The 27,308-nt window shown below is 46.1% G+C and overlaps 1 protein-coding gene across 2 annotated transcripts; it reads left to right on the top strand.

Moving 5' to 3' along the window:
• The first annotated feature begins 1,431 nt into the window (after positions 1 to 1,431).
• Positions 1,432 to 26,833, top strand: GCH1 (GTP cyclohydrolase 1). 2 transcript variants are annotated; one of them, XM_075150779.1, is made up of 6 exons: positions 1,432 to 1,854; positions 13,620 to 13,729; positions 15,972 to 16,027; positions 19,100 to 19,131; positions 20,121 to 20,205; positions 20,781 to 23,169. In XM_075150779.1, the coding sequence occupies exons 1-6, from the start codon at positions 1,545 to 1,547 to the stop codon at positions 20,905 to 20,907; spliced, it is 720 nt and encodes a 239-aa protein (XP_075006880.1). In that variant the 5' UTR covers positions 1,432 to 1,544; the 3' UTR covers positions 20,908 to 23,169. The 2 variants fall into 2 exon arrangements, with proteins under 2 accessions (XP_075006880.1, XP_075006881.1); XM_075150780.1 differs by lacking the exons at positions 19,100 to 19,131; positions 20,121 to 20,205; positions 20,781 to 23,169 and adding an exon at positions 23,717 to 26,833.
• Positions 26,834 to 27,308: the final 475 nt, after the last annotated feature.

Here is a 27,308-nt window from a genome sequence, read left to right as displayed (position 1 = left end):
GGGGCAACAAAATCGCAGTAAAGCCTGGCTGGCTGCGGGCCAGCGCCTGCCCCTTGATTTCACCTGAGTCATCCTGGCTCTCTTCTGGTAAAACCTGTGATCGGAAACCGAATGATAAATGTGGAGCGCATTACTGCTGCCGGGTTGGTTTTTTTTTTTCCTTTTTTTTTCACTTGTCTTGGTTAAATGTAGCTCTTGTGCCAGGAGGAGACGGAGGAAAGCCAGTGAGTCATGCTCCGCGCCCCGTCCCTCCGACAGCTCCTTCCCTTCCTTATCTCCCCGGCAATTTACCATTTCCTCAGCACAAGGGGGGAGAATTTGCCCCTGCTGCCTTTCGGACACATCGTGTGTGAAAAGAGAGGGCTTTGCTGTGTCCCTTAGCATCTCGGCCATTTATTTTGATGGCAATCCAGAAAATATTAGTTACCCGCTTGCGCTTGGGGCGACGGGCAATGGAGTGCACGCTCTATGCTCAGCTGAACCTTCAGACTCAGTTTCTGTTTCATAAAATCCCAGAATAGCTTTGGCCGGAGGGGATCTCCCTTCCAAACCACCCCCCCAGCATTTACTTGTTTGTCAACATTTGAACCCTACGTGGGGCTGGGGCAGCGAGACCTGACGACTGCCGTTGGCAAAGAGAAGCTGCGCTCTGTCTCCCACATTTGCCCCAAAAGTGCCTGGAGGATGCAGGAAGCTCAACCCCCTGGCAGGGGTGACATCCCAGCCAGATCCCCACTGAGACCCCAAAATATTTGGTCTCAATCATCAGAGAAGGTGCATTTCCAGAGCCACAGGTGGGAATATGAAAACATCGGGGCACATGAGCCGTACGGCAGGAAGGTGTCTGCAGAGCTCACAGGTTTGAAGGGACCGAAACCCAGCCATGATTAAGTGATGGGGGTAGTCAGGAAGGGTCGTTCTGGTGGGTGCATCCCGCCGCCAGCAACTCAAAGCGCCCCGGGACGGTTATGATGGTCTTCCAGCAGCACCGGGGAGCTACGGAGCGGCACGCACCAGCGTCACCCTGGCGGGAAAAGGACCGGCGCTCGAAGTTTGGGAGGATGAAGACAAAATGGAGAACGACGTGGTCCGCGCACGGCAAGGACCCGCATCCCGGCGGGACCCTCCCCATCCATCCTCTGCCGGAGCCGCCTTGCCGCTCGCCCTGGGTTCCCCGCGGCGGGGCGATGGAAGGGGGCTCCCCTACAGCGGCGGGGCTGACGCCCCGTGCCCCCAGCCAGGGCCCGGCCCGGGCGATCCCCCCGGATCCCCCCCGATCCTCCCCGATCCCCCGCCACTCCCCGGCGCCTCCCCGCCGCGGCGGGCTGAGACCGGCCGGCTCATGACACAGCGGGTGACGTCGCGGCGGCGGCGGCCAATGGCAGCGGCGCGGGCGGTATAAAGCGGGCGGCTGAGGCGGCGGGTGGGAGCGCTGAGGCAGCGGCGGGCCGAGGGTTGAGGCGGTAGCGGGCGGGAGGGCTGACGGGCTCCGCCACAGCGCGTTGCCCGCACGGCGGCGGGCCGGCCGGGCCCTGCCGGGGCCCATGGAGGCGGCGCGGAGCTGTAACGGGTACGCGCGGCAGGAGAGGCCGCCGCCGCCCTCCGCCTCCCTGTCGGCGGGCGCCGAGAAGCCCCGCGTCCCCCCCGGCGGCGGCAGCGGGGATGGCTGGCGGGGCGAGCGGCCCCGCAGCGAGGAGGACAACGAGCTGAGCCTGCCCAGCCTGGCGGCCGCCTACACCACCATCCTGCGCTCGCTGGGCGAGGACCCCGAGCGGCAGGGGCTGCTGAAGACGCCCTGGAGGGCGGCCACCGCCATGCAGTTCTTCACCAAGGGCTACCAGGAGACCATCTCGGGTAGGGAGCGCTCCCCCCGGGCGGGTGGGTGTCCCCCCGGGGAGGGCTCCGGGCCGGGGGCGGCAGAGCTGGAGCCTGCTGCCTTGATACCAGCCGTGGTGCTGGCTTTCCTACTTTATTAATTAAAATGGGCTTTGCCGCTGCCCTGCCACCGTACCGTCCGATGCCCCTTGTCAGTAAGTCATCAGCAATATGCGCTAGAAACACCTGTGCCTCGGGGTCTCTCTGTCCTCTCCTTCCCCCGGTTTATTTTTTTAAACTCCATGCTGGTAAAGTCCATATTCGGTCATAAGCGCCTGTGCTTCTGGTTTCGGTGAACAGAGCAAGTGCTTTTGCATTCCCTCTTCTGGTGTAAACTTTTCAAGCTCTGGTGATTGTACCTTCCTCCATCCCCAGCTGAGCTAGGCTGTGTTCAGAAGGGGTGCGAACCCTTGCTTCTATTAGCAGACATAGGTGGCTTGAATTTTCTCAGAAAAGGTCCTGTTCTGCTGATGCTTCTATGAGGTGGGGTTTTCCAAAGGTGGGAATGAAACTTAAGGAAGTGAGTTAAGGAGGAAGGAGGAGGTCAGGGAGATGCCTGCCCCATCTCAGGGTCCCTGCAGTGAATGCAGGTGTAGAGAGGTACTCCAGGTTCACATCCCTGCCCCAGGTGAGCTGCTTGCTGGCTGGAGGCCCTCCCTGAGGGCAGGACGAGAGGAACTGGGTGGGATTTGTTCTCTGCATCACTAGCAACTCCGAAGTTGAATTTTTACATCAATTTCCCTCTTCTCAGCCTTTCCAGTAAGGACTGTACCCAGCACAAACGGTAAAAAAGGACTTGGGAAGCTGGGGAATTCCCGCTTTTGCTCCCTCTTACAGGAGAAGGCAAGTTCCTGTTAGTGCATAAGGGGTGCAAACACTGTCAGCAAGGACCTTTGAATGTGAATCAGAAAGGACCTGAGCGTGTTCTGGTCTCCTGAGAACACTGGTGTATATTGAGCCTGCCCCAAAACTGCATCAGGGTGTTGCAGCTGAATGAAAAGGCTGAACTGTGCTGATGGCTGGCATCAGGGAGCTTCTGCTGACACATCGGAGTCCTTTCCTGCACTGTGGCTTTCGTGTTTAGTTTCTTTTTCACTTCTCAGCTGTTGGCTCTTTTGAAATCAGATTGCACGTAACTTCCACCATTAACTTACTCATGGCCAACGTATACTCATGTGCCAATGTTGTGCCCTGGCTTCCCCCAGGAACAGCATTTCTGCCTTGGTCTTTGTTTTGCCTTTCTGACCAAACCAGGTTTTCAGGTTCACATCTGGAAATAGGCTCTGGACTGCAGTGGCCATCCTCTCTCCCTTCTTCCTGCTGCACGGTGTGTTTGAGATGAGGTTTCGCAGGGTCTTGCAAAACAATCCTTTGTCTGCTGGGAATAACTTTGCTCATTTGGGTATTGCATGTGTCTCTCTACTGGTGTAAAACACAGGAGGTCTCTCAGTCATCCTTCCAGTCTCTAGCAGAAGGATTTTTTTTAGTGATAGTTTCTGAGCGTGAATTTCTGTGCTAAACCTGGATGAGGTTGCCGCCTGTCTTAAGTCCTTTCTTATCTTGCTGCCAGTTTTGTGTGCAGAGCCACACATCCCCTTAAGTTTTTTTTAATAGCTTTTTTCTGCACCAATGTGGATTCTCTGGGACCTGAATAGTTTGTCCCAATCTCTCATATGTATTTCATTAGGCAGAGTAGTTCTGGATAGTCCCCTCCTCTGAATATCCGTACCTGGTAGAGAGCTGTATTCTATCCAAGAGTAGAAAGTGTCACTGCTAGGTACTGTACTCTTGGACTACTTTTTTCTTTCCTTTTCTAGGAAATAAAATAGAGCTATGATACTAACATTCCTTCCTGTGCCAGGTGGGGTATCCTTTTACTTTCCAGTTACTCGCCTCTTCTTGCACAATGCCCAGCTTCCAGTCTTCCCACTCTTACTAGCTGAACAGAAGAAAGAGCTGAAGCTGAAGGACAAGTCCACAGCAGCTAGCAAAATAACTAGTGGATGAGGAGTTGGTTGGGAGAGTTGATATGCAAGTAACTTCTACTTGGGAGAGTTTTAAATACCTCGTGAAACCTGGAGCCAACAACTACAAAGCCTTTGGGAACAAGGCTAGCTGTGGGACTGCAGCTCCTGCTATTTGTCTCTGCTGCAGCATCCCGATGTGCTGTTCACTTGGTTACGCTAGTACAACCGTCTGCCTAGCCAGGCTGTGAACTGGACCAGGAACTGGCATGTAAAAGATGGGGGGGGAACCCAAAACAAAAAACAAACAAACAAAAACCCCCAAACCCAACAAAAAGCAGCCCTTACCTCTTGTTTTCTTAGGTTTATTTTGCAGCTTATTCAGCTCCTTATGTGGAACTGTCTCGATAGGCAGAGGTTAAAGCTGTGATTTTGCAGGATGCGTATCGAGAAGTGTGTTCAAGTTTACCCCTCAACAGGCAGAACATAACAGTTATAATAGCTACAAGTGCCACCTTTTCATAAAAGGTTTGTCAAATAAAAGTTCTGTGGTGGTGATTGTACAAACACAGGGCTAGAAGCAAAGTGTGTTGCAACAGGCACCTGTCTTCAGCTGGCCCTAGCTGAGCTCACAACCCTTGCCAGTGTGTGGAAATGTTGCCAGCCTGTACAGCCGGAAAAGAGTGCCAAAGATGAACCAAGGTAGTGAATGTCAGTACAGCTACCGGCTTTAAAATCAGCCTTTGAATTTGTCTGCTTGAGTATCTGCCTTAGGTAGGCAGGAGAAAAGCAATTAATTTCTGATGGCATTTTAATTTTCCATATGGCAACACAAAAAATGATGTAATAGATATATTCCCAAATTATGAAATACAGCGAAGGCTGGAGAGTGTAAAGTTGCAAGTACACTGCAGGAGGTCTTCAGTGTGTATTGTGCTCGACTCGAGCCTCACTTGCTCTAAGTGAGAACACGGGGATTATGTGGTTGGTCACAAAACTAAGCTGCCTGACTGCCTTGAATGCTGCCCACTGCTCTCAGAGGTTAGTGATTTGTGTGGTGCCTTGCTCTTACTTGTTGCTGAACGCTTTTCAGTGCGGTCAGGTTGCTGAAAGCTTTTGGGTATCGTGAGAGATGATGGCCTTGCCTGCCCTGCAGCAATCTGTCCTCTGTGGTGGCATTAGAGGAGAAGACCAAGCGGTGTGACTGAGGAGTTTGTTTTAAGGAACCCATAAAGATTTTGGAAGCTGCTGAGCTGATGTGTGATTTCAACAGAGTCAGCAAATGGGTATTGTTTTTCTTTTTGAGCCTTGGTTGATAATTCACTCTTACGAACAAACTATTTTCTTAATCTTCTCAGTTACCATGTGTGAGAACATAATACGTTTGGGGCATGATTAAACATGCTGGACATTTGATCTCCTTTCCTGGGTGTTGTCACTTTGCTTCCATGACACCTGATTTTATTTTTCTACTTTCCATAGCTTAACTTTGTAGTGTTGTAGGGAAGATTACATCTCAATTCTGTCCCTTCTCTCCATTCATATTTACATGAGTAGCAGAGAGGCCGATTCTGCTTTCCAGCTTCCACTGTGTGTGTATTTCCTAGCTTGTTTTCGGTAGTGCAGAGTAACAGTGTTCTGGCTTTACCCCTTATTCATCTTTGCTATCTGTGTTCTGCAGCTGGCAGCATTGTATTTCAGAGCCATTAGCAGAGTTTACTTCCTAAATGTCTAAATCTGGCTCTTTCTGTTCTTTCTAGATTATGTCTTTTCTCTTATTAATCCTCACTTTACTAAAGGCCTCAACCTCTTTCTTTGACAAAATGTATTCAAATGTATTGATCTTGCTTCTATAGTACTAGTCATCAAACTTTCATTGGAGTAGCAAGGATACCTCCAGTGATTTCAAATAAAATCCACCTGGGGACCAGATTAAAAAGTGCTAGCACTTTTGGGCATCTGTGTAGACTAACAGTCACTTCAGCAGAAACCTTTTAGTGTATCGGTAAGCATGGCAGAGCAGACAAGATACCAGAAGTTTTGCTTCTCAATTTCATGCAGTGCTTCTGCACAAGCATCCAAGAACATGTTTTCTTTTCCAGGGTCAGATCTATCAGCTTCATACTACTGAGAGTAAATAATATTACAAAACAGTAACCTGTCCTCTTGGTTAATAAAGGTGAGCAGGACTGTTGATAGCCAGTTGCCTTTAGCTTTCTTATAGTTGGTTCAGGCAATTGCCGGCCACACAAAGACTAAACCCTGAGAGATCTGTCCCTCCTTTTACTAAAGGCTTAATGTCATTCTCAGAGGTGCTGTCTGTGAGTCTATAAATACTACAAAGCACAAGTGTGTGCAAATGCAGTAAATAGGTGAATAAATGGAAATACAAGATTGCGACAGTACTAACTTGTAACTGAAGCTGAAGACTTCAGAATCAATCTTGCTAAGCGGAGCTAACTGAGAAGTTGCAGAAACAGTGTCAGTTACAGTGAGTGTCAACAATGTTAGCTTCAAAAGGTGAATCATAAAGGAGTTGGATCTGGTTGTGTAATCCTGTAGGAACTATTAGGCGCAGCGTTGAACAAGCTGCCTGCATCTGCAGTAGGAAGTTAACTTGTTTTCATCATCCATAAGCACTCTAAGCAAAACAGCATGTTCATTAAACAGTGTACTTGCTGGTAACGGTGATAGTTGTTACATGAATAAAGGCTGGAAGACTTTTCTGGTGGGTATGTTAGCTTTCAAACATGTTGGCAGGTTCAGCTCTCCTTTCAGCATGTTTAATAGGGAAATGAAAATTGGAAATACTGGGGGAGCATAACTTTGCTTTCTGAACTTCTGTGGTTTGAAAGGCTGCATGTATGCTTTATTTGCCTGGATGCTAAGTGACTCTACTATGCAGCTTTTATTTTAAAGCAAATAACAACTAGTTATGTCTCATACAGTAGATTAACACCTGCTGAACTATATGTATGTTGCTTTTCCCCTCTCATTAGTTTATGTGCTTTTCCTATGGTGAAGGGTGAAAAAATGCAGCCTTAATACTCTTTTCTTCACCTTCTTGGCTGTGTGGATTTGGTATTTTGACAGATGACAACAATGGTGTAAGCTCATAAATTTTTCCAAGCCTACTCAGTTTGCTGTGGGTGAGAGGTGCTAAGCGTCGCTACGTAAAAATAGACAGGCAGTGCCTTAAACAAACAAGGCTGTTTGATCAGCAGCACTGCCCTTTGCTAAGAGCTGATGAGTTACCTTGTTTCCAGGAAAGAACGAAGTACTCCTAGTTCTCTTGCTTCTCATAGATGCAACAGTCTAACCTGTGAATAACTTAAACATCAGCATTATTGTGGTATGGCCATGGCTTGTTTCTTATAAACCAGAGGGTGGGAGATACAGGATTGTTCAGAGTAAGGTTCTTGGGGGTTTCTTTCCACAACCTCCACCCCCACATGAGTGAAGCCTATCATACTGACACAGGTACTCAACGCAGTGAAACTTCTGCTGGGAACTAGGACTGTAGGACTTTCCAGGATGATCTCCCCTGTCCATTAATGCTCAAGTAACACCAAGTTTGTTTGGGGTTTTGTTGGGCATTTATTAATGTCTTAACCTCTTGGATCTTAACTATGAAAGGCTTCTGATCTCTTCATGTTGCTTTTCCAAAGTGTTGTTTCATCTTCTCTGATTTTTCCTTTGTTTCAATTTCAGAAAGAAGTGTGGATGGGGGGACTTTCAGCACCTTCTGTGACATGAGACATTGAAATGGTTATTGAAATCCTGATACGTTTTAACGAGCATCTCCATAACCCTGCTTTCCCTCATATTAATAAACCTCCTGGCAGAGGACAACTTCTAGGACCTAATCTTAGCTTCATCTGAGAGTCTGCAATAACTGATCTCTTATGAGTAGACTTGAGTCTCTCACTGCGACATGGAAAGTGTCTTACAGGAAAATAAACAAATCTGTACAAATGATGGCCAGAATTAGTTGAATAGCAATAATGCTTTTCCTCCACCTTTCCTTTTATGAAATGTGCCTCAAAAAACATCTGGTTCACCTCTCTTCTGGTAACGGAGGAATTAAGATTTGCTTCTGAAGCAAATATTCCTGTCTGAAGTTGAATGTCTGTTTGTAGTCCTTTGGTGTGGCAGTGATGAAATCTGAAATATTAAACTTGTAAATTCTTTTGTGTCTGAGGTTTCTCTTGGTTCCTGTTAGGAAGGTATGTTATGGCAAGGAAGCCACGTAGTGCTCATTTAATTTTCTCTGCAGCTTTTGAACTCTGTTGCCTATTTAAATAGTAATGTGGCATCTTAGCCTGTCTCTCTTTCTAGAGCTCTTCAAGACTTCTTGAAGCAAATGGCATACCCAGACCACCTTTCTTAGCAACCTGAAGTCATTAACTTTCTGCAGCAGTACAAACTCTCTTTATATGAATGAGTGTTTTTGTAGCCTGATTCTCTGTATGCATAATAAATTCCTGGTATCTTTTCAATACTGCAAGGCTGCAATAATTTTCTTGTTTCTTATCTGGAATATTTTCTCTAACTACAGTTATCCTGTAGTGTCATCACATGAATAAATAAAAAACTTCAGTTTTGACTCCACATCTTACTGCTTACCCAGCAACAACTGAAAGGTTTTTATAGCAATTTCCTTCCAAATTTAATTCTGACCCTGTAGTCAGTTGATTTCCCTACCACACATTCAGCTCCTGCTCTGTCAATTACATTTGTCTTCAGATGAAGAACTTCTTCTTGAGAAAGACAGTCAAAGGTACCTGCCAACATACCTTAATGAATGGTTAGCCTTTGGTCTCTGGCTCATGGCACTGCTGTTCTGGAGTATCCTCCAAACCACGACCTGTTCCTAGTTCATGCAAGGTCCCCTGCCATTGGTTTTGGTGTAACTCAGTCTGTGTTCCTGGGAGAGCAGAAGGTACCTGACCTCAGCCTGTACTTTAGTTTGCCCAAGCTAATGGGCATTGGTATGGTGTGACTTGCCCCACCACCCTCATAGGACATCTGCATCCCTGGGCCTGAACCCCATTCCTATGATGGTCTCAGCTGCCTGCTGCAACTTATGGGACCTATGGGTCACCATGGAGAGCATAGGGGCTGTCAGTGAGGACAGTCTGGAGCTGTGTAATAGGTATCAGGAGAGCCTCGTGCCTGATGTCTCTGCCAGGATGGATGAGCTCAAGGAACAGTATTGGGCAATGTTTGAGACTGCCTTCACCCTCTTGACACTGAACAATCCTCAGTCTGACTCCTCTAAATTGGAGCAGCGGGGCAACTTAACACCACGGGGAAGCACTTTAACTCATAGCGAGAACAACCTATATCACTTCAGACTTCTGTCTCCCAGGCACAGTAAAAACGGGACACCTGAAGTGCTGTGAAGCTGATGCAGTGCTGCTCTGCAGAGTGCTGCCATCCTTCATTCCTTTCACCTACTGAGCCAGCTGCCGGGTGGGCTCTAGCTTCTTTGGTTGCCAGAGGTGCTTTTGCTTTCCTGTGTCACATTAAAGCCATGCAAATAGTTTCTATAGCAACAGGTCTTTTTGCTTAGCTCTGACGCAAAATCCTGAAAGGTCTTTCTCATTCTATCTTCATCCAATTCTGATTTTTTGCTTTTATCAACTCTTTTTGAAGATAAAGGGGAAAATTAATTCTGTTCTGTTTCAGGAGTTAACTTGCACCAGAGGTGACTGTTCAGTTTTAGCAGCCCACTGAAGTTTCTATAACAGGACTTGAACTCTGGGCTGAAGGAAAAATCAGCTGGAATAATCTAGAGAGTGCCCTGACTGTACATGTGTGTGTTTGTCTTCCCTTCCTCCCAGCCATATATTTTAATTCAAATCTTAGCTTTTCATTAACATGATATGTCTAGGCTTAAGGACTTAAGCAGTAAATTCCCTTAGCTTTTCTGGGGCGGTGGAGAATGAAAATGGTGGTGTTTGCAGTCTCCTTTGGCTTATAGGCAGGGGCTTGCTTGGTGGCAGCCCTTGAGCACAGCTGTGACTGAGGGGAGAGATGACTCTGAGAGGCCAAGGGACGATGTAGGCACATGCCCATCTTGCTAGCAGAGGAGACACTAGTCCTATCCTACTGATGTGGATGATTACATAGGTGGGACTTGGAGGGAGTAAAAGTTGCTTCATTTGGGAGGAAGAATTTCCTTTTTGTATTAAGGAAAAGTAGCCTGTTGAGGAGGAGCCCATCCGAGCTGCAGGTGCCTTGCTTTGTCAGGAAACCAAGCTAGCAATATTTACTTCTAGCCCTTCTTCCCTCTAAAAGCCCTGTTGACTTCTACGCTTTCGCTTTGAAGATCCTGGTGCTGTGGAAGAAGGGATGGAAAAGATGCAGTTGCATTGGAAGGGCAGGTGGGTATTTTAGAGCTGAGAGATGCAGCCAATGTAACAGCCACATTGCTCTGTGTGAACTGGGACAGGCCTGGGGGGAGACAACACGACTTTTAGGTCTTGCCCTGAGTGGCAAGAGTAAATGTTTTGGGGCCTCCAAATGAGGAAACTGAAATCAAACTAGTGAAGCAGGCAGTGTGCCCTAGTAGGTAGAATGAAAGAATGGGAAAAGAGGCACGAATTTGTCCCCAGCTTTGCTTCTGGCCTGGTTAATCTGAGGCCCTGTTTCCCCTTCTGTCCTTTCAGCTCTGTTACGTTCTACAGAACGTGTGCTGTAGGCTGCAGACTGAGCTTGTCGGGGCCCTGTTTGATGCTGTTGCAAATTGAATGACTTAAAAAAAAGAATAAAAGGCAGACAAAGTTAGATAAAATGGTATTGCCTCCCTGCACAAAGCATTTGAGTCTCTGCCAAACAAGTCTCTGCTGTGTAATTACTGAAAACAAGTGCTGCAGTGGGACATAGCACAGCATCTTGTCACAGGTACTTTTACCTAACTCTTCCTTTATCAACACAAGGCTTGGATTTCAAAGGGGGAGGTATAGGGATAGACAGGCTTCGAGCTATGCTTATTTCCAGGAGAACAGGCTTGTGAAGTGTGAGCAGGAGGGACTGGAGCAGGATAGAGGTGACTGGGGCTCTCTTAACACCGTGGCCATTTACTCAGGTAGTGGCCTTCAGTCTCACATTTTGTTTTACCTTCGTCTCCCTGTGTCAACTGGCAGTTGTGAAGGGGTTATTGGAGGGGCTAACACTAAGCTGGTTTCTTTCTTTATGGGCTCTGGCCCTCCTTCTCAAGGAATAATCTGGTGCTGACTTAAAATCAGCACACCTTGCTGCAGGCGCAGCTGCAGAAGTTATGCAGCTGAGCAACTTACCACTAATATTCAATGAACCTAAGGTGCAAAATTGGCAAGACCTGTATAAATGAGAAGCACCTCACAGCTCTCTGGTTATATTCTTGATGCATGGATCTGTTTGCTTACACGCCTCTAAAACTCCCTTGGCTGTGAGGGGGCATTGCCCAAACTGCTGTGACTCTGGGCTGTAGCCTAAGAGGGGATATGCAAGAAGGATGGATGACCTTTGTGTTCCTGTTTGATTGCTTTAGCCGTGAGAGGGATGCATTTTGTTCCTGAAGTTGCCTGTGTGGTACTTCACAGATCACTTAATTTTCTTTTTTCCCCAGCTTTAAAATAGGGCTAACAGCTGTCTCCATGATACAATGCAGCTCTTCAGGATTCCAGTAATAGATTCCTTAGATGAAGTTTGTACGGATCTATTAATATATATTTTATACACGAATAAATGTGTATATGCATATATATGAGACTTCACGGCTGAAGTACCTTCTGTTGTGGCTTTGGCCTTATGCTGCGTCACACATTACCATGACTTAATGAGAATGTGGCCATTTTTGATTGTTCTGAACAGTCTGCATCGCGCGTGTGCTGACGTAAATCCATATCTGACATCAGGCTCTGATACGGTCCTGGCAAGGCTGGTATGAGCCAAGCTGGTGGTCTAATAACAGCAGCAGTCACTCTGGAGATCCTTTGTGAATCTGTTCGGATTTTGTTTTAATAACGTTGGGCATAGTAGCAGGTTTTGTGAAACCACTGTTTGCCTTTCTGCTTCAGAAATGGCACGTCTGCAGAGTGCTGCGGGAGGGAGCTAAGAAACCAGACGGCTGCTCTGTCTCCCCTTCCCTCTCCTCTGAGCCTGCTATGTTTCGGATTCTGGCTATTCCTGGCTGAATTCATAGTTATACAGCTGCATGATGCTCCCCGTGTAATCAAAATCCTCTCCAGCAGTGTTTGGTATAAACTAGGCTCTGAAATTTGAAGAACAAAATCATGTGCTTTTACAGAGTTGTTTCCTGGCCTCTTTCGTGCCCCTTACTCCTGCTCTCTGACCTGATCAAAAGCCTTCTGGGGTTCAGCCTCGCTGTCTTGCAGGTTGCCAGCCCTTCTCAGGAAAGAATGTGCGTCGCAGGCAGAACATCTTGCGCACAGTTTCCAGGGTTACCTGTGTAGTGCTGATAGCAAGCAGGAAATTAAAATGCTCCATGATGATGATACGTTATCGACAACAGATGGTGGCCATTAGGTGTACGTGCATGTCAGGGGAAGGCATAAAGGCAAGTAGAGCAGACAGAACCATTAGATTTGTGTAATCGCCACTGCAGGTGCTAAGCTGCACCAGCGATGAAGCAGGGCAGTCCCAGAGCACCCTGGTTCCCCTTCTGGCCATGGTGTATGTGACTCTGGTGCCTCGAAGTAACTCCAAGTAGTCAGTGTGGCTTCAAGCTAACTTGTTTGCAGAGTTCCTTGTTCTCATTATCAGCCCTTCTGTACAGCTAGTTCTCTCTTGCTATTCTCTCTCTCTCTCTTGTCTCTCTCTTCTATACAGCTCTTCTCTCTCGTCCTTCAAAAGGCTGTTCTAATTTTAACCTCTCCAAGCATGGGCCACCTGCCTGCAGTCTTGTGGAGACATTAGTGATCTGCTGTAACCGGTATCAGGATTGCTTGACGACATGTCAGAGGACTGCTAAATCTGGAAAATCAACTAAGGATCTGTTCTGCTGAGCTCCGAGACTAGCAAAGTGTCACATTATATGTTCCTTTTCTTTCTGAGCTGTCTCTTCTTTCTTCTATCTTTGTGGGTTTCTCCACCTCAATTCTCTGTTAACTCTGAGATGCAGAATTAGGCCAGAGTATGCACATGCATGTCTGCTTTCACTTGAGGACAGCAAATCTCTCCCCTACCTGTGAATACAGGTCTGTCTCTTTGACTTTTGTGTATGCCTAAACAGCTGCTGGCTGGTGTGCTTCAGGATGAAATGTACCTGACTTGCGTACAAAGCCTCCTTGAAGATAGTGGTGCTGCTGTGGAAGTGTTTGAAGAAACCGCTGTGTTGGCTTAGCTTTTCTCAAACTTGAGGCTCAGCTTTGCTTGTGGTATGTGGAAGCACTAATGGAAGCCCACTTTGAGATGTGCTCTCCTCCTCAGCACTGGCTTTGTCAGCTGTAGTCTTAATTGCTCTTAAGGTGTCAGTAATTCTGCAAAGACTTGACTCGTTCTTACTCAAACTATTATTTAAATAAAATACTATAGGCTGACTTCTAGTGTAGCATGTGGGTAGTCTGACAGAGCACTGTGGCAATTGTGTGATCGTATGCCAACCAAAGTGTACTTGTGATGTTACTCCTTACTTGCCTCCCATATCTTAACCCTAAAATCTGTAGTTCTGAGCGTGCTATGCTCTTGCTATAAGCTTTCTCAGGTACTGGCTGGAAGAACCTTCCATGCTTGTGCATTTATTTTTTTTTTAATGTGAATGTTTAATTTCAGATGTTCTGAATGATGCCATCTTCGATGAAGATCATGATGAGATGGTAATTGTGAAGGACATAGACATGTTCTCATTGTGTGAGCATCACCTCGTTCCATTTGTTGGAAAGGTAACTCTTCCTCACAAAACATGATAAAAGAACTGAAGTATATGTAAAAGACTTTGTAGCTGTAACTACAAAGCTTTTAAAGCTATAAGTATTTACTGCTTACGGCTATGATTCTAGAAATTAATTTCCAGAATACAAATAAGGAAGACCTCCTTAATGTGAGTTTTATTTGGATTTAAGCTCCTAAAGTATAATGCTCAACCTTTCCTAGTCTAAGTAATCTAATGGTTTCTGACATTTCATATCAAAGCTCTTCTTCGTGAAGCAGCAGCAAGCCTTGAGGGCAGACATCTTGATATTAAACCAGCTCACCCTGCATGCCGGCTCTGTCACGGATTTAGCTTCCGGCTCAGAGCTATCTAGTGCACATTCATCTCGGGAACCCCCCGTGAGTGGAACAAACTTCTGATTAGCAGCCCTGTCTTAAATAAGCAAGCCCGGTCAGGGAGGGGGTGGTCAAAACTGACTAGCAGGAGGCTGCTTAGGTTGGGACTCCCATGAAGCGGGCTGGTGTTTCAGGTGGCATTGAAATTGTGATGCCAACAACTTTAAAAATAAAATAAAAATTCTCAAGTTAACTGCCGTAAACGTGATGGAGTTCAGAGTGGATAGCCCCTTCTGCACATCTCAGCCCCTTCACTCCCATATCAGCACAGAAGGGTGGAGGTTATTCTGATCCATCTGTTCTACCATAAAGTACTCACAGGCCAGAGAGAAGCAAGTGCTTTTGTTGTCTATAAAATTCGATCAGTACCACGTATGTTCCAATTAAACTGTCTCCCAAAAATAAAATACCCGAACAGAAACCAGCCGTTTATTTAGTTGAGTCAACTCAATTTCGTCTGCTTTCTTTTCTTACTGCTAGTATTTTATACTGGAAAACAAGGTAACTTTTTTTTCTGTGCAAGCTTTCTGTTTTGCCTGTTATTCTTAGTTACACATACTGTGTATATTCTCTTCGTTACTTCTGTGGCAATATATGCATTCTTTTTACATCTAGCTGTTTAGCCTGTGTGGTTTGGAGAAATCTCCTCGCAAACACCGAATTGGTCCTGCTCGTATAATGGTCTGCTAAATGACTTGGTATGCCTCTAAATATTCTCAGACTAACCATTCTCCTGTTGGGTACATCAAACAGGCTGCAAATACAACACCTACTGGTCAGTATTTGCAGTTCTATCTTAAATGAAATTAAGAAATTCACAAAAATACTCTATGGGGAACAGGATTCAACACTTATTTCTAAGTTATGTCTCTTACTTTATCTGAAATGTTTCATGTCTTTTCAGGTGTCAGTGGGTTGATTACCCAACAGAAGTGATAGGAATGAGCAAGTTAGCCAGGTAATTAGGTGCACTGTGGTACCTCTAATTGCAGGTACAGCAACACAGGATTCTGAGATGTGGTCTCTAGGCAAAGCACTAAGACAGAATCCTACACTGACACTCCCCTACTGTATCTTGGCTAATTTTTCAAGTCTCCGGTACAGTGACACAAATGCTGGCTTATAATCTGTCATAACTGTAAACCCGCTTGAATTCAGTAGCCTATGTTGCTTTCTGAAAACAAGAACGTAAACGGCTTTCCCCATACCTTCGTGTCTGAGCACTTTTCTCAAGAACTTATTCCAACTTAGTGCAACTATGTGTTCAGTATGAATGTTCAGCAAATCCATATTCAAGCAGGATGGAAGCTGACTTAGTCATAGTGATCTATGGTACTACCAAAGCAGGAAAAAAAAAAATATCAGTAAATGCAGCCTGATTTTGGTGGCTAAGTATTTCTTGCCGTCAGAACTTTCACTGGAAGTAAAGTACAGTCCCTCTCCCTCCCACTCCCTAAATCCATTTTAGGTCATGAAAGAAAAGCATGTTTATTTTAGATGAACAGCACTGTGCTGAGTAATAGGCTGCTTTTTGTACCCAAATGCAGTAGAACTCTGTAGCATTCCTGAGACTTGGAACATAAGCCTTGACTCTTGAAGAGGTGTGGTTTTTCTCCCCCTCAGAAAACTTACCTATTCTTCACCAGGACACTGACCTCACCAGGCATTTACAGTCTCCGGTAGCTCCACAATTTTTCAGGCTTGCATGGTGGCATGTTCCTCCCACGTGCTAGGACTTCTGGACTGTTCCAGAGTTAGTTCTGGGGCAAATGCACATCTCATTCTCTATGCATGAGTTTCATATGCATTCAGAAGTGTGGTTTTGATTCTGTTAATGGTTTGTTCTCCTCTATCTAGGTACATATTGGCTATCTTCCTAACAAACAAGTACTTGGCCTCAGCAAGCTTGCTAGGTAAGTGTTAATGTAATGAAAGTGATGCTAATTTGTAAAAAGGATTCCAAGCTGTGCTAACTGTGCTAATCTTTCTAATCTGGTCCCCCTCTAAAGCTCAGCCCACTTTGTGTCCTGGATTTGGATTTAGACCAATCCTCAGCATTATGTTTTTTGTGGAGAGGACAGATAAGTCTTAGAGCTCTGTGTTAATTCACATCAGTCGACTGTAGTAGAGCCATAACGCTTTTGTACGTTCATCCAAAGCATTGGTGTCTGCAGGGAGCGCAGAAGCAAGAACAACAGAGAATTTGGTTACGCTCTAAGGCAGGCCACAGAAACCACTGGGGATCTCTAGCTATTTACTGCTTGTTTGTATATTGGCCGACAAGAACAAAAATCCAAGGTTTCCAAACTGTAGATGAACACATTCTACGGATAGAAGTTGAATCTAAAGCTTTCATCTGTTAGCTGACTCTTCAGATAAATTTGCCATTTCTTACTTTCACTTGAGACCTGCTGAGAGAGCTATGGGGTAGATTTTATAGATAAGGTTCAGCCTAAGAAACAAAGCAGTTATACTTGAGAAATCCATTTGTTATGTAAAACAGCTTTTTCCTCAGCAAGTGCCCTTGGATCAGTTGTTGCACCGAGTCTTGTTATCAAGTGACATTTTCTAGTTCTGGTGAGGAAGGGGATGGTAGATCCCTTCAATAAGCAGATTACTGGGGACCAGACTGGAAGGGTCTCTTTTGAAAAACGAATCTGAAAAATTGGTTGTAGTGCAGAAAGACCACATAGATTTTGCTTATACTTTCCCTGATAATGTCTGTTAATCTTGCTGTAGTTCCAACAACACTAATGAGAATTAACCTTGTAAATCTGCATGCCTGCTGGGTTTTCTTAGTGGGTAAGAAATGTGTAGGATATGACACTAAAATGCTTTAAAATCAGTCAGCTCTGTCTTGTGCTCTGCTTGCACAACAGTGAATTTGGTTTGGACGTGGAAGGGCCCTTGGAGGTCACATCTTTGCTAACATAACTGGTATTACAGGGAGGCCATCTTCATGTCTTCTAGCATTGCTTATGGGAGTGGACTCTGCTCTGAGTAAAAGGCTGAAACAGGCAGTTCAACATTTAAATTTTTTCGTACATGTTTTCTCTGGCTGTATGTAACTGCTGAAACCGTAGGAAGAGGTTCTGAGCTGACAGCACTGCAGTTGCTGGGCAAAAGACTTTGCCTTCTGTAGCTGCTTGCGCTTGGGGATGTCTGTGTGGCAGTTCATGTTTGCCTTGTGGGTTGGCTGGCACTCGTGTGGCTGGATCTTTTTAAGCGGTGAGGGGTTTTTTTTTGAGTTGGATTTCTGAAGGTGAACATCCTTCCTGAAGAGACTGTCTTTAACACTTGGTTTCATTTCTGCAGGGCTTGAATGCAGGATTAAGGATCACATTTGAAATATGCATCAGTTGATTTGTGCTTGCTCTGGTCTGTAGTTACCTCTGAATTGCAGATGTGAAAAGGAGCTCAAACCTGTCTTTGGTGATTTTTAATGCAAGTGGCAACATGGTGCTAGAAGTGTACAATTTTCCTACTATTTATTCTCAGTATAGAGAATGCATGAATATGTGCAAGGCTTCCTGCGCTGTGCTTGAAAGGTTAAATCTTGTCTCTTTTTCAAGTTAGGGTAAAACTCCCATATCCTGCAATAATGAAAAGATTAGATTCTTGTATAACAAAATGCTCTCAGTCCTCACTTGCTTTTGAGTGCTTACCATGAAGAGATTGGTGGGCCAAATCGTGCTTCTCTTTCGTGCCCTATATAATGCAACCAGTGTTCAAACAAAGATTTGTGAGGCTGTTGGTACCGTAGGCCTAATCTTTCATAATAGGATTAGTTTAATGTGGTGAGTTTCTGTAGTTGTGGATGACCTGTATTCAGTAAACAAACATCATTCTTTGGATTTTAAGCTCAGGCTTGAAAATGCTAATGCAAATAACTGTTTTTATATAAAACATGCTTATAGGACTTCTTATATGCAATACCAGTGTAAAAATATCTCAGCATCAGCTTGTTTCCTATCCATATATTTAATCTGAATATTACGGTGCTTTGTTTAGAATAGCTATAACATAACCATTTATTACTGGAGGGGAGTTTCTGCACGTAATTCTCTCTTCAAAACAGCAGGCAGGTCTCATTGTCAGAAATGTTTCTTGTAACTAATGCCTCAGGCTGCCAGCCAGTGTCTGTTTTTTGTCTAGTCTGACCAGACGGGTATTGAAGCTTTCTATAGCAACTCCTTTACATGGCCACTTGATGTGTAATTAAGCATTTGAGGTTGGTATGAATAACCCATTGAGTTACAGAGCAGTTATAAGACTTTTCTTAAATGTGTGGGTTATAGTACTGCGGTTATAAATGATGGTAGTATTACCTGCATTGCCCCACAAATGGCTTAGATTTGAAGTCATGCTCGAGAGGAGCACTAAGGTGATCCCTGCACTGAAATGTGAAGGATGGTGTGATATATGGGTGGAGAGTATCTGTTTTAAATAAAAACAATTCTGTCTCATTGTTCTTAGTTAAATCTGTGGTTAAATGCAAGAATCCAAACCATCTCCTGCTTAATTTCAGTAGCCTTCTGGGAATCCCAATATCTGAATGGTCCTTAAAACAGCATTTGGTTTAGATTGAAGCAAAAGTAGTCTGACCTCAGTTCGAGGATTAGCTTTCAGGGAGTCTTTGGGCATGGATTCCCTTGCAACTGTGTGATGCAGGTGGGTGCTGGTACAAGTAATTCAAAAGTAACAGCCAACAGAAGAAGCTCTAAGAAGAAGTGACAGGTTTGCCCCTGAAATAATCTCTGGGGTGGCAGGTAAGGGGAAGCTGTCACTAAACACAGTGATGTGCTAAGGGAAGTCCTTGAGCAATGCCAACGGGGGGCTGAGCAGCAGCATGATGTCGTGTAGATTTCCAGGAAGGACATGGATCCGTGCCGTGGTTTTGTTTGACAGTGTCAAGTTAATTGTGAAGATCAGACAATGGTTAGATAGAAATAAATATAACTTTGTCTTTTTCCTTTCTTGTTTAGGATCGTGGAAATATACAGTAGAAGATTACAAGGTAAACAGATGAGGTTTTGGTTTTGTTGTGTGCAGTCCTTTGCTAGCCAGCTCAGGGTACTGGTAATTGTAGGTGGACTATAGCTGTGCAAATTTTAGTGTGAAGAAAACCACTGTTCTTGAGCAGGTGTTTCTCATCTGTCATCTTAGCCCCTGTGTTTCCAGTGAGGAGTAAAATCTGCCTATGAAAATAGATGTAGGCAGTAACTGATTCAGAGGAAATATGTGCTACAAGATACAGCTGCCAGGAATAACTAAACTAGTTGGATGCTGCTGGACTCTCCTACAGATAATTTGAGAGATACCTTCAAGAATTCTTGTCTGAAAAGATAAAGTGAGAGCTGCCATGTTACGGACTGCCTGCCTGCTGCCCCTGAGAAGTGGAGGAAGCTGCAGGATCTGAGGCTTTGGCTTGGGCTCAGCCTGCTGTCATTGTCCTGTAGTTAAATTTGGCCTATTCTTGGCCTCAGAAGTCTTAGTGACGATTAGGTGGTGAATAGAGGGTGCTAGAGCTGCAGAAAGTAAAGCTTTGCAGGAAAACAGACTGTTTTTCATTTGCTCATTTTTTATCTCCATTTCCTTTCCTTAAAAAGAGAAATTGTGCTTAGGGAATGAATAGTGCAGCAGTAAAGCCAGTGAACAAATACATAAAAACTGAAAGAAAATAGAGAAGCAAGAAAATCTAACTGCATAATAGGAAATGTAAGAGCTGTTATAACAAATCATGGTAATGCAATTCCTGCAAAGGTGTAATGCAAAATGACTCCCAATATAAACAAGCAAACAACAGGTCTGTTCCAGGATACAAAACGTAAGATAGGATTTGGTACTAACATAATTTATTTAGGAAGAGCAGTATTTGTGTGTGTGGTGGTGATGGGGAACAGGCACACTCGGGAGTGAGGATGCAATGTTGCTACCCAGAGAGTGGCAGTGCATCGATGCTAGCCAGGTTTAACACCGCGTCTGAACTCCCTGTTGTTCTTCCAGTGCAGGAGCGCCTTACCAAACAAATTGCAATAGCCATCACAGAAGCCTTACAGCCCGCTGGAGTTGGAGTGGTTATCGAAGCTACGTAAGTTACTCTGAGCTGTTCCATGGCGATGTATGGGCTGCGTGTGATTCCAGCTGTGTGCTGCAGAGCTGTTGTGTGTCCTTCTTTGGTTGCGGTAGCTGTGTGCCGTGCTTGTTTATGAGGCAGAGTGCAGGCAGGAGTGATCCTTTGCCCGTTGAGCAATGGTAGGTTGGAGCCGTTTAAAGTGGGGGCCTACCTTATCCACTGACGTGGCAACTGGCAGTGCGGTCGGCTGTCCCAGTTGCACTGGGTCCGTGCTGTGCCTCAGCGCACCTTCTACTTCCTCAAGTAGAGCAAAGCTTGGGACTAGCAACAGGCATGTCCCTGTGATCAGAATGCACCTTGGAAAGGTGAGATTTTCCTAGGATCAGAGGAGAGAAGGCAGGGGGCTGGGGATTTGACTCTCTTCCGTAGAGGACAGCTGAGGTACTACTGACAGATGTCCGTTCTGGACATGGAGGTTTTGTCACTTCCCCAGAATTTAACGTGACCGTGTAAGAAACATCTCTCTCTGTGGGATTACTTCTTTCTTTTGAGTATGCCTGATTTATTGACTCCCCTCTCATTTCTTCTAGGCATATGTGTATGGTAATGCGTGGGGTACAGAAAATGAACAGTAAAACAGTAACCAGCACAATGTTGGGGGTATTCCGGGAAGATCCAAAGACTCGTGAAGAATTCTTGACACTCATCAGGAGCTGAAACTGTGTTATTCTCTAAATGCACTCTGGAGATTGTTCTGTCCAGTGTCACTGTCTGTTCTTACTTGTTCCTACATCTCACTTTTAAACTAAATCGTTGTGAATTGTTGTCATAGTCTTTGTGCAGTAAAAGACTTCTGATGGCAAATGAAAAATGTAATGATACGGTAGGCTCCTCCTGGATTTCCAATTATGCTGATGTCACAGAATTACAAGCTACGAGTAGGGTTTTGGAAATGTTTTTCCATCCACAATGCAGAATATACTGCTGTTAGGAGAAAAGTGGGGCTTGGGAGTGAAATGGATATTTATGAAACAGTTATGTTTATTAGAATAAATATGGAGCAGCACAGGAAACAATTGAAAGGCTGTGGATCTCTGTAGGACCACGTATGCTGCAAATACTGTACCTCTGCTGCAAAGGATGGTCCTGAATTATCTCTGACTATATTTTATTACAAGTCCTGCAGTGGCTGTTGCAGTATCTGGATATGTATGTTATACCTCTTTGAGATGTTACCTCTGGTGGTGTTTTATATTCTTGCTGGTTATTAACTCTCCTTTTTTGGTGTGGTTTTGTTTTGTTTGGGAAATGTAAAACACATTTTTCCTAGCCTCTTAACATGCAGGGAATTAACTTCTAAATTACTTGGGGCACAGTCTTATCTCAATATAAAGGGTTTTATGCACCTTTTTCTCTGTGCCTCAGAATGTCTGACCACTTTAACTGTCAGTTTCCTACTATTTTTAAGCAAACTTTAACAGAGGGGAGGAAAAAAAACCCCAGAGTCTGTCTGCAAAGTGCTAAGATACCCAAAGAGGTTTTTAATGATGTTTATATCTTGAGCTTTCCTTCTTGGATTTCCATGGGTTAGACTGAGAAGCTAAATCTAGTCTGATAATCTGAAAGTGAAGATTTCTCTTCAAGTATTTCAAGATTTGCATCTCATAAAAGTTGGACCAAAGGTGAGCACTGTCATCCTGAACACAGCACATTGTACCTCTCCTGCCTGATGGCAGGTCATTTCAGGGCAAAGTAACCTGAAATGACAACAACTTATTTCGTAAGAGCAATTGAGAAAAGCATTTCCAGGGCCATCAAAATGAATTAAACCACATTTTTCTGTGTATGTGGCAACCTCTGTATGTGGCAGTATTGGTACAAAAAGTTTCAGTCAGCTGGACTTGGCTGAACTTCTTATACTTTGTTACAATTTTAATGGGTGTTTTGTAACTCTTAATTGGGAAAACATGAGGCACAAATGAAAACCACCCTTCTCAAACTAAGCACAGGAGGCAAAACTTAAAAAATAAAATGTCAGCCAGGGTGTCGGGTGCCCATAATGCAGGTTCCCATAGTTGTATCTGCTTTGCCGAATATGAATCCAAGATGTTCTGTACGCTAACCTGAAAGGCAGTTCCTGGTCTGGCAAGCTCCATCTTACCAACATTCCTGTCTCTTGCTTCAACCCGTGTTGGAAACCGAATGAAAATCATGTCCGGTCAGATTTCCATTGGGCCTAAAGAACTTTCCAGAACAACCACCTCATGCGTTTAATTACGCTAATTTTACCTTGATGACCTTCACAGCATTATTGCAAAAACCTTTTATAATATCCTCTGTCCTGGATTCTGTAGAGTTAGGTGCTATAAAAGTTTGTCTGTTAGCGTAAACAAGGTATGTGTGGCACATTTATGACACACTAACTCTATAGCGTTTGTTTTCCTTAAATGATTGAGAGCAGATATTGCCACTTTTCAGTTCAGTGTATGTATCCAGCTGAAAAGCCTTAAATCTTTCTTGCCTGAAGTTCAGAGTAAAACTCTTTCTCTTTTTAGCTCAACAACTGGAAGGAGAATTTGAGGACCAAAGGGGCATACACACTAGTACATTTGTTTCTCTTTGCTTGCTTTAGTTTGGAAATTAAGTCTCTGTAAAACACTGTCTTGCTCCCGAGGTAATGAAAAGTTGCGTTTTAACCACTTATCTCTATTCAGGATAAAGTTCGCATTGCACCACCACCGTTTTTTATTTCCATGTGACCTGTAGTCCTTAAAACATACCTCTCTATACTTGTGGCCTTGGATTTTGTTCACGTTTTTGTTGTTGTAAGACTTGGTGCATTTTTTGGAACATCAGTATTGTTCAAATACACAAGCTTTAACTACAACTGGTGTGTATATATGTATAGTACGTACAGCCTGCTGTTGTACCGCGTCAAAGTCCATTGTCTCTAAAACATTAAAGCACAGTATTATCCTTTGGAGTGGCAGCATCCTTGGTGTCTTGGAGGCGATGGCATCGCACAAGGAAGTGGCACATGCTCCGTCTCCTTGGGTGGGGGTTGTTTCTGCACTAGCAGGTGCTCCAAGCCTGTGATGAGAGGTTGGGTTGCTCTTCTGGGACAGTAGTTGCTGTTGTCCCCAGCTGAGACCCCATGTGTTGACTGGGCAGCAAAAAAACCCCCAAGATTTGGTGTCACCTTCTTCTTACTGATCCTCGGTGCCGGAGGAATCAACAGCCAAATACTTTGGGGCAGGGAAGGTGGGAAGCAGTGGCCGCTTTGGAGTGGTTGTTGCATGCATCAAGTCTCCTGGTAGCCAAAGCTTTGCCCATGGGCAACATAGAGGGAAGGGGGAGTGCAGGGGCTGTGTGTGGCTGGGCTCGTACACCCATGGACAGCATGCAGCCACCCTGTCACTTCTCAGCATCCGGAGTCACCAGAAGGAAAGCGGGCTGTGCCGGCGTGCTCCAGGGAGGTCCCTTTGTAGCCCTTTCACACTTAACGTTTGCTCTTCTATGTTGCCAGGCAGTTCCAAGGGGCAGATGGTGTCTGTGCTGCGGTTGGAGCCGTGACTGCGCCCACAGCTGAGCGTGACCTCCCGCAAGCTGCCGACCTCTGGCAGGAGCCCTCGTCAGGCTGCGTTGGCCCGGGCTTTTCTGCAGCCTGGATGAGAAACGGAGAGGAAAAAGAAGACGTTAAATGCCTATATGAAAATTAGCAATCGCTTCTTTAATCTCTTACCTACTTCTCTGTGTCGAAGCACAAGATAAACCAGGCCGGGGTGAGGAAAAGGCAAGCAGAGACGTTTTTGGGCTGCAGGCAGGGATGGGGAATCCGCTGGTCCAGCATGGCTTTGTGGGCGAATGCTGTGGCAGTCAGAAATGGAGAAGGAGTAATGAATAAGAGCCCCCTCCAGCCCTTTGTGGTTTTTTCCCCAAATGGTCTGTCCTGTTTGGAAATAACCCTTCTGGGAAGCCCCAGGAGCATTGTCAAGAATTGTCTCTGTCGTGAAGCTGAGTTACTTCTGCGTTTCCCACGGTTGTATATTAAAGCTGGGGATTGTGGTGGGAAACGGCCTGTCTGTCAAAACAGGCACTTCTGCAAGAAGTTTTCTATTCCCTGCTTTTTTTTTTTTTTTTTTAGGTGTGGGATTGGGAAGGAGCCTCCCTGGTTTTGTGATCATGGGAAAATCTGTTTTCATCGGGGCGAAAAAATATTCAGCTTGAAAGTGTTTACAGCTCAAAAAAACAGAAGGGAGAGATAAGAACCAAATCTGTAAAAGGACCAAAAGCTGTTATTAAGACGACAACCCCCCATCCCTGACCTACCACGTCTCACAAGATCCCACCTGCTTTCTCACGCGCTCTGTCCGTTTCCTGATACCCTCCAGTGGTACGTGTTGCTTCTCAGGTTTTGTTTTTCTCAAAAGCCCCCCATATAAGCAGCTGCTTTGTGGTTTTTTTTCTATCCTTGTGGTTTACTTTTGGGCGTCTCCCATGATTTCCTGCACGCGTGCTGCGGGGTGATGGGTCAGCGAGGTCCTTGGCGCAGGCTCTTTGGTCCTCTCCCCTTGCGTTCCTCTTCCAGGTGCAGGTTCGTACTTTGGTTCAGGCAACTTTTCACAGCTGGGAGCCCCGGGAGGTGGTGGGTCCTGCTTATCTCACGGTGCGGAGAAGCGGCCTTGGTTCCCTTGGTGTGAATTCCCTACAGAACCTGGCTGGTGGGTCACTTGCCCTGCCAGCATGTCCCAGCTGTCCCTGATGCAGGAGCTTGCTGGAGATAGGGATGCCTCTCCTGGAAACCCCGTGCAGACATCTCCTGCCCAGCCGTGTTGCCCGCGACCAGACCTCATGCCGTCTTCGTGTTCCCAAGGCCACTGTAGATTTTTATGTTCTCTGCTACAAAGCGCAACTCCCAAAACTTCTTCCTCAAAGCACCCTCTTGCGTACAAGATCCTGCTGCTGGTCATCGAGCTCGCTCAGGTAGGTGGTGAATAACGAATGCTGCTGCCCGAAGATGTGAGAGCTGTCGGCCCAACCCAAACCTGTCCCCAGGGGAGCTCCTGGAAACATGGCCAGCCTTGTGGTTAGGTCTTCGAGAGGGAGGTACGAGGGACCGGGGCAGTACCAGCTCGCCGGGAAAGCCCCGACGCACGGCTAGCCTGCAGCTCTGAGTGTTCAGCAGCGGGGAGCTGCAAGCTAGAGCAGGACTGGGGTGTCTGTCGGTGCAGTGTGGCTTCCTGAGCTGTTGTCCACGTCTCTGAGTACCCGTCAGCACTTGGGGGGGGGCAGCAGCAGAAGAGGTCTGCCTTTCCTTGGGCGTTTTACCCCAGGGATCCCAAAATAGGCTCTTTCTAGCCAAAAATCTGCCTTCCGAGTGACTGAGTGGCTGCAGTCGAGGACTCTGAGCATCCTGGAGGCTCTATGCAGCCGTTGCAACCTTCCAGCAGCTCGTGGTTGCTTAGTAAGCTCAAATTGCTCGTTACCTGGCCTCTGGTTTCTGCCCCCGCTCTCTGGAGTGAGGTGTCAGCGTTGGGAAAGAGCCCCCAGTCAGCCGTGCCCTTTGAGCCCTTCTGCCCAACTGCTGGAAATAACCTTTCTGAAAAGCTCTGCCTTCCAGTTGTATTTCAAGTTGCAATCGTGATTTAGTAGTTGAGAGGCTATAAAACGTTAAAGCTCTTTTTAATAAGTCTTGGGCTGGGCTGTTGACAGGGACAGCAAATAAATCGGGGTATTCAAAGAAATTTTGCTAAAATACCCAAAGGATATAATCACGAGGGATTTATTTTTTTTTTTTAACAACTTTGTATTGTGACTTTGATGTTGGGGTTTTGGCGGAGACCGGCCACGTTACCTCTCTGTTTGCTCTGCTGCTCCATACTGAGATTGCAACAGGAAAGCAAAGGTTAACAATCCACCGTAAGCGGCTAACAGCTACGCGGGCCTGTAAATGATTTTAAAAGTGCAAAGGCAAACCACAATGGTGCTTCTTTTGCCTGGGGTGTACGAATGCCACCAAGGGAGCAATTCCTGGGTGGGTGCCCACCATCCAACCTTCACGTGTGCCCCGGGGAACACTTTGCCGGGTGCCACGGGAGGGTGTTCGTGCCTCGGCTCCGTCCTGCCGGGGCCATGAGTGCCCGTACGCCCTCTCGGCATCCCGCTGTTCCCCCAGAAAAGCCGTATCTCACCGTGCAGCTGCCATGCCTTTAGCTCCCTTGTCCTGCAACGCCCGCAGCAGCCGTGCACCGACCTGCCGGGGAGCTGCCGCAGCGGGTGGAGGAGGTGACCGCCGCCGCTCCAGCCGGGACGCGCTGCAGCGCATCGATGCGTAGGAAAAAGGCAAAATTTCTTTTTCCTCTGTAATTAATATTATCAGCATCCAGCACCAGCAACGTCATTACGAGCAGATTAGCCAACAAATGGCTGGATGGGGGGGCTGTATCTTTATGGTAAAACAAATGGTAAATTTGTTTTTACTTATTATTTTTGCCTACTGCAGGGAGGAGGGGATCGTCCTTTGCCTGTGTTTTCTGCTCGAGCCAGGAATATCGCAAGTCGTGTGGCCCGTAGATACCTTAATTATTAGAAAACAAAAACTTTGCCTGAAACAACTGCCCCGTTGGCGTCACCTTCATAACGTACCTGCGGGATACATTTAGGATCTCCCTTTGTTTTTAAGGTTGTATAGGGTACAACCTGCGTAAACGCTTCCCATGGGGACCCGACTCGGCGCAGCCCCAGGCTGTGGGCAGGCTGCACCTCAGGGCTGGGCTCATCTTCTCCCAGCTCTTCTCCATTGCTCCTCACCCGGGGAGGTAAACTGGGAGGAAAATGGGAGCAAGGAGCCAGTGTAGCTGCAGGAGAGAAAGAGAAGGATGCGAAAGGCTTTTGTAGGGAAGCAGCAGCGGGAGGGAGAGCTGGCGGGGGGGGTTGCAAAGGTCCCGGCTGGGTCCCAGCCTCCGCAGCCGCCTGCCCGGGGACGCGCAGTCTGTGGCTCCCTCTGCTGAGCCCGGCCCCCAGCTCTGCTCGCCGCAGGAGAGGAGCAAGAGCTTTCCTTAGGGCTGGAAATGCTTTTTGGGGAGGCCTGGGGGCTCACCCCGGTGCCAGGCTGGGGG

Source organism: Calonectris borealis, chromosome 5, assembly GCF_964195595.1.
Source record: "Calonectris borealis chromosome 5, bCalBor7.hap1.2, whole genome shotgun sequence".
Classification (NCBI taxonomy): Eukaryota; Metazoa; Chordata; class Aves; order Procellariiformes; family Procellariidae; genus Calonectris; species Calonectris borealis.
Note: the sequence above shows the minus strand (reverse complement) of the source record. Positions and strands in the feature narration are given on the sequence as shown.

Coding starts and splice junctions, on each gene's coding strand:
- GCH1 (XM_075150779.1), top strand. CDS start 1,545: ATGGAGGCGGCGCGGAGCTGTAACGGGTACGCGCGGCAGGAGAGGCCG. Junction 16,028..19,099: donor GGCCTCAGCAAGCTTGCTAG/GTAAGTGTTAAT, acceptor TTTCTTGTTTAG/GATCGTGGAAATATACAGTA. Junction 20,206..20,780: donor GGAGTGGTTATCGAAGCTAC/GTAAGTTACTCT, acceptor CATTTCTTCTAG/GCATATGTGTATGGTAATGC.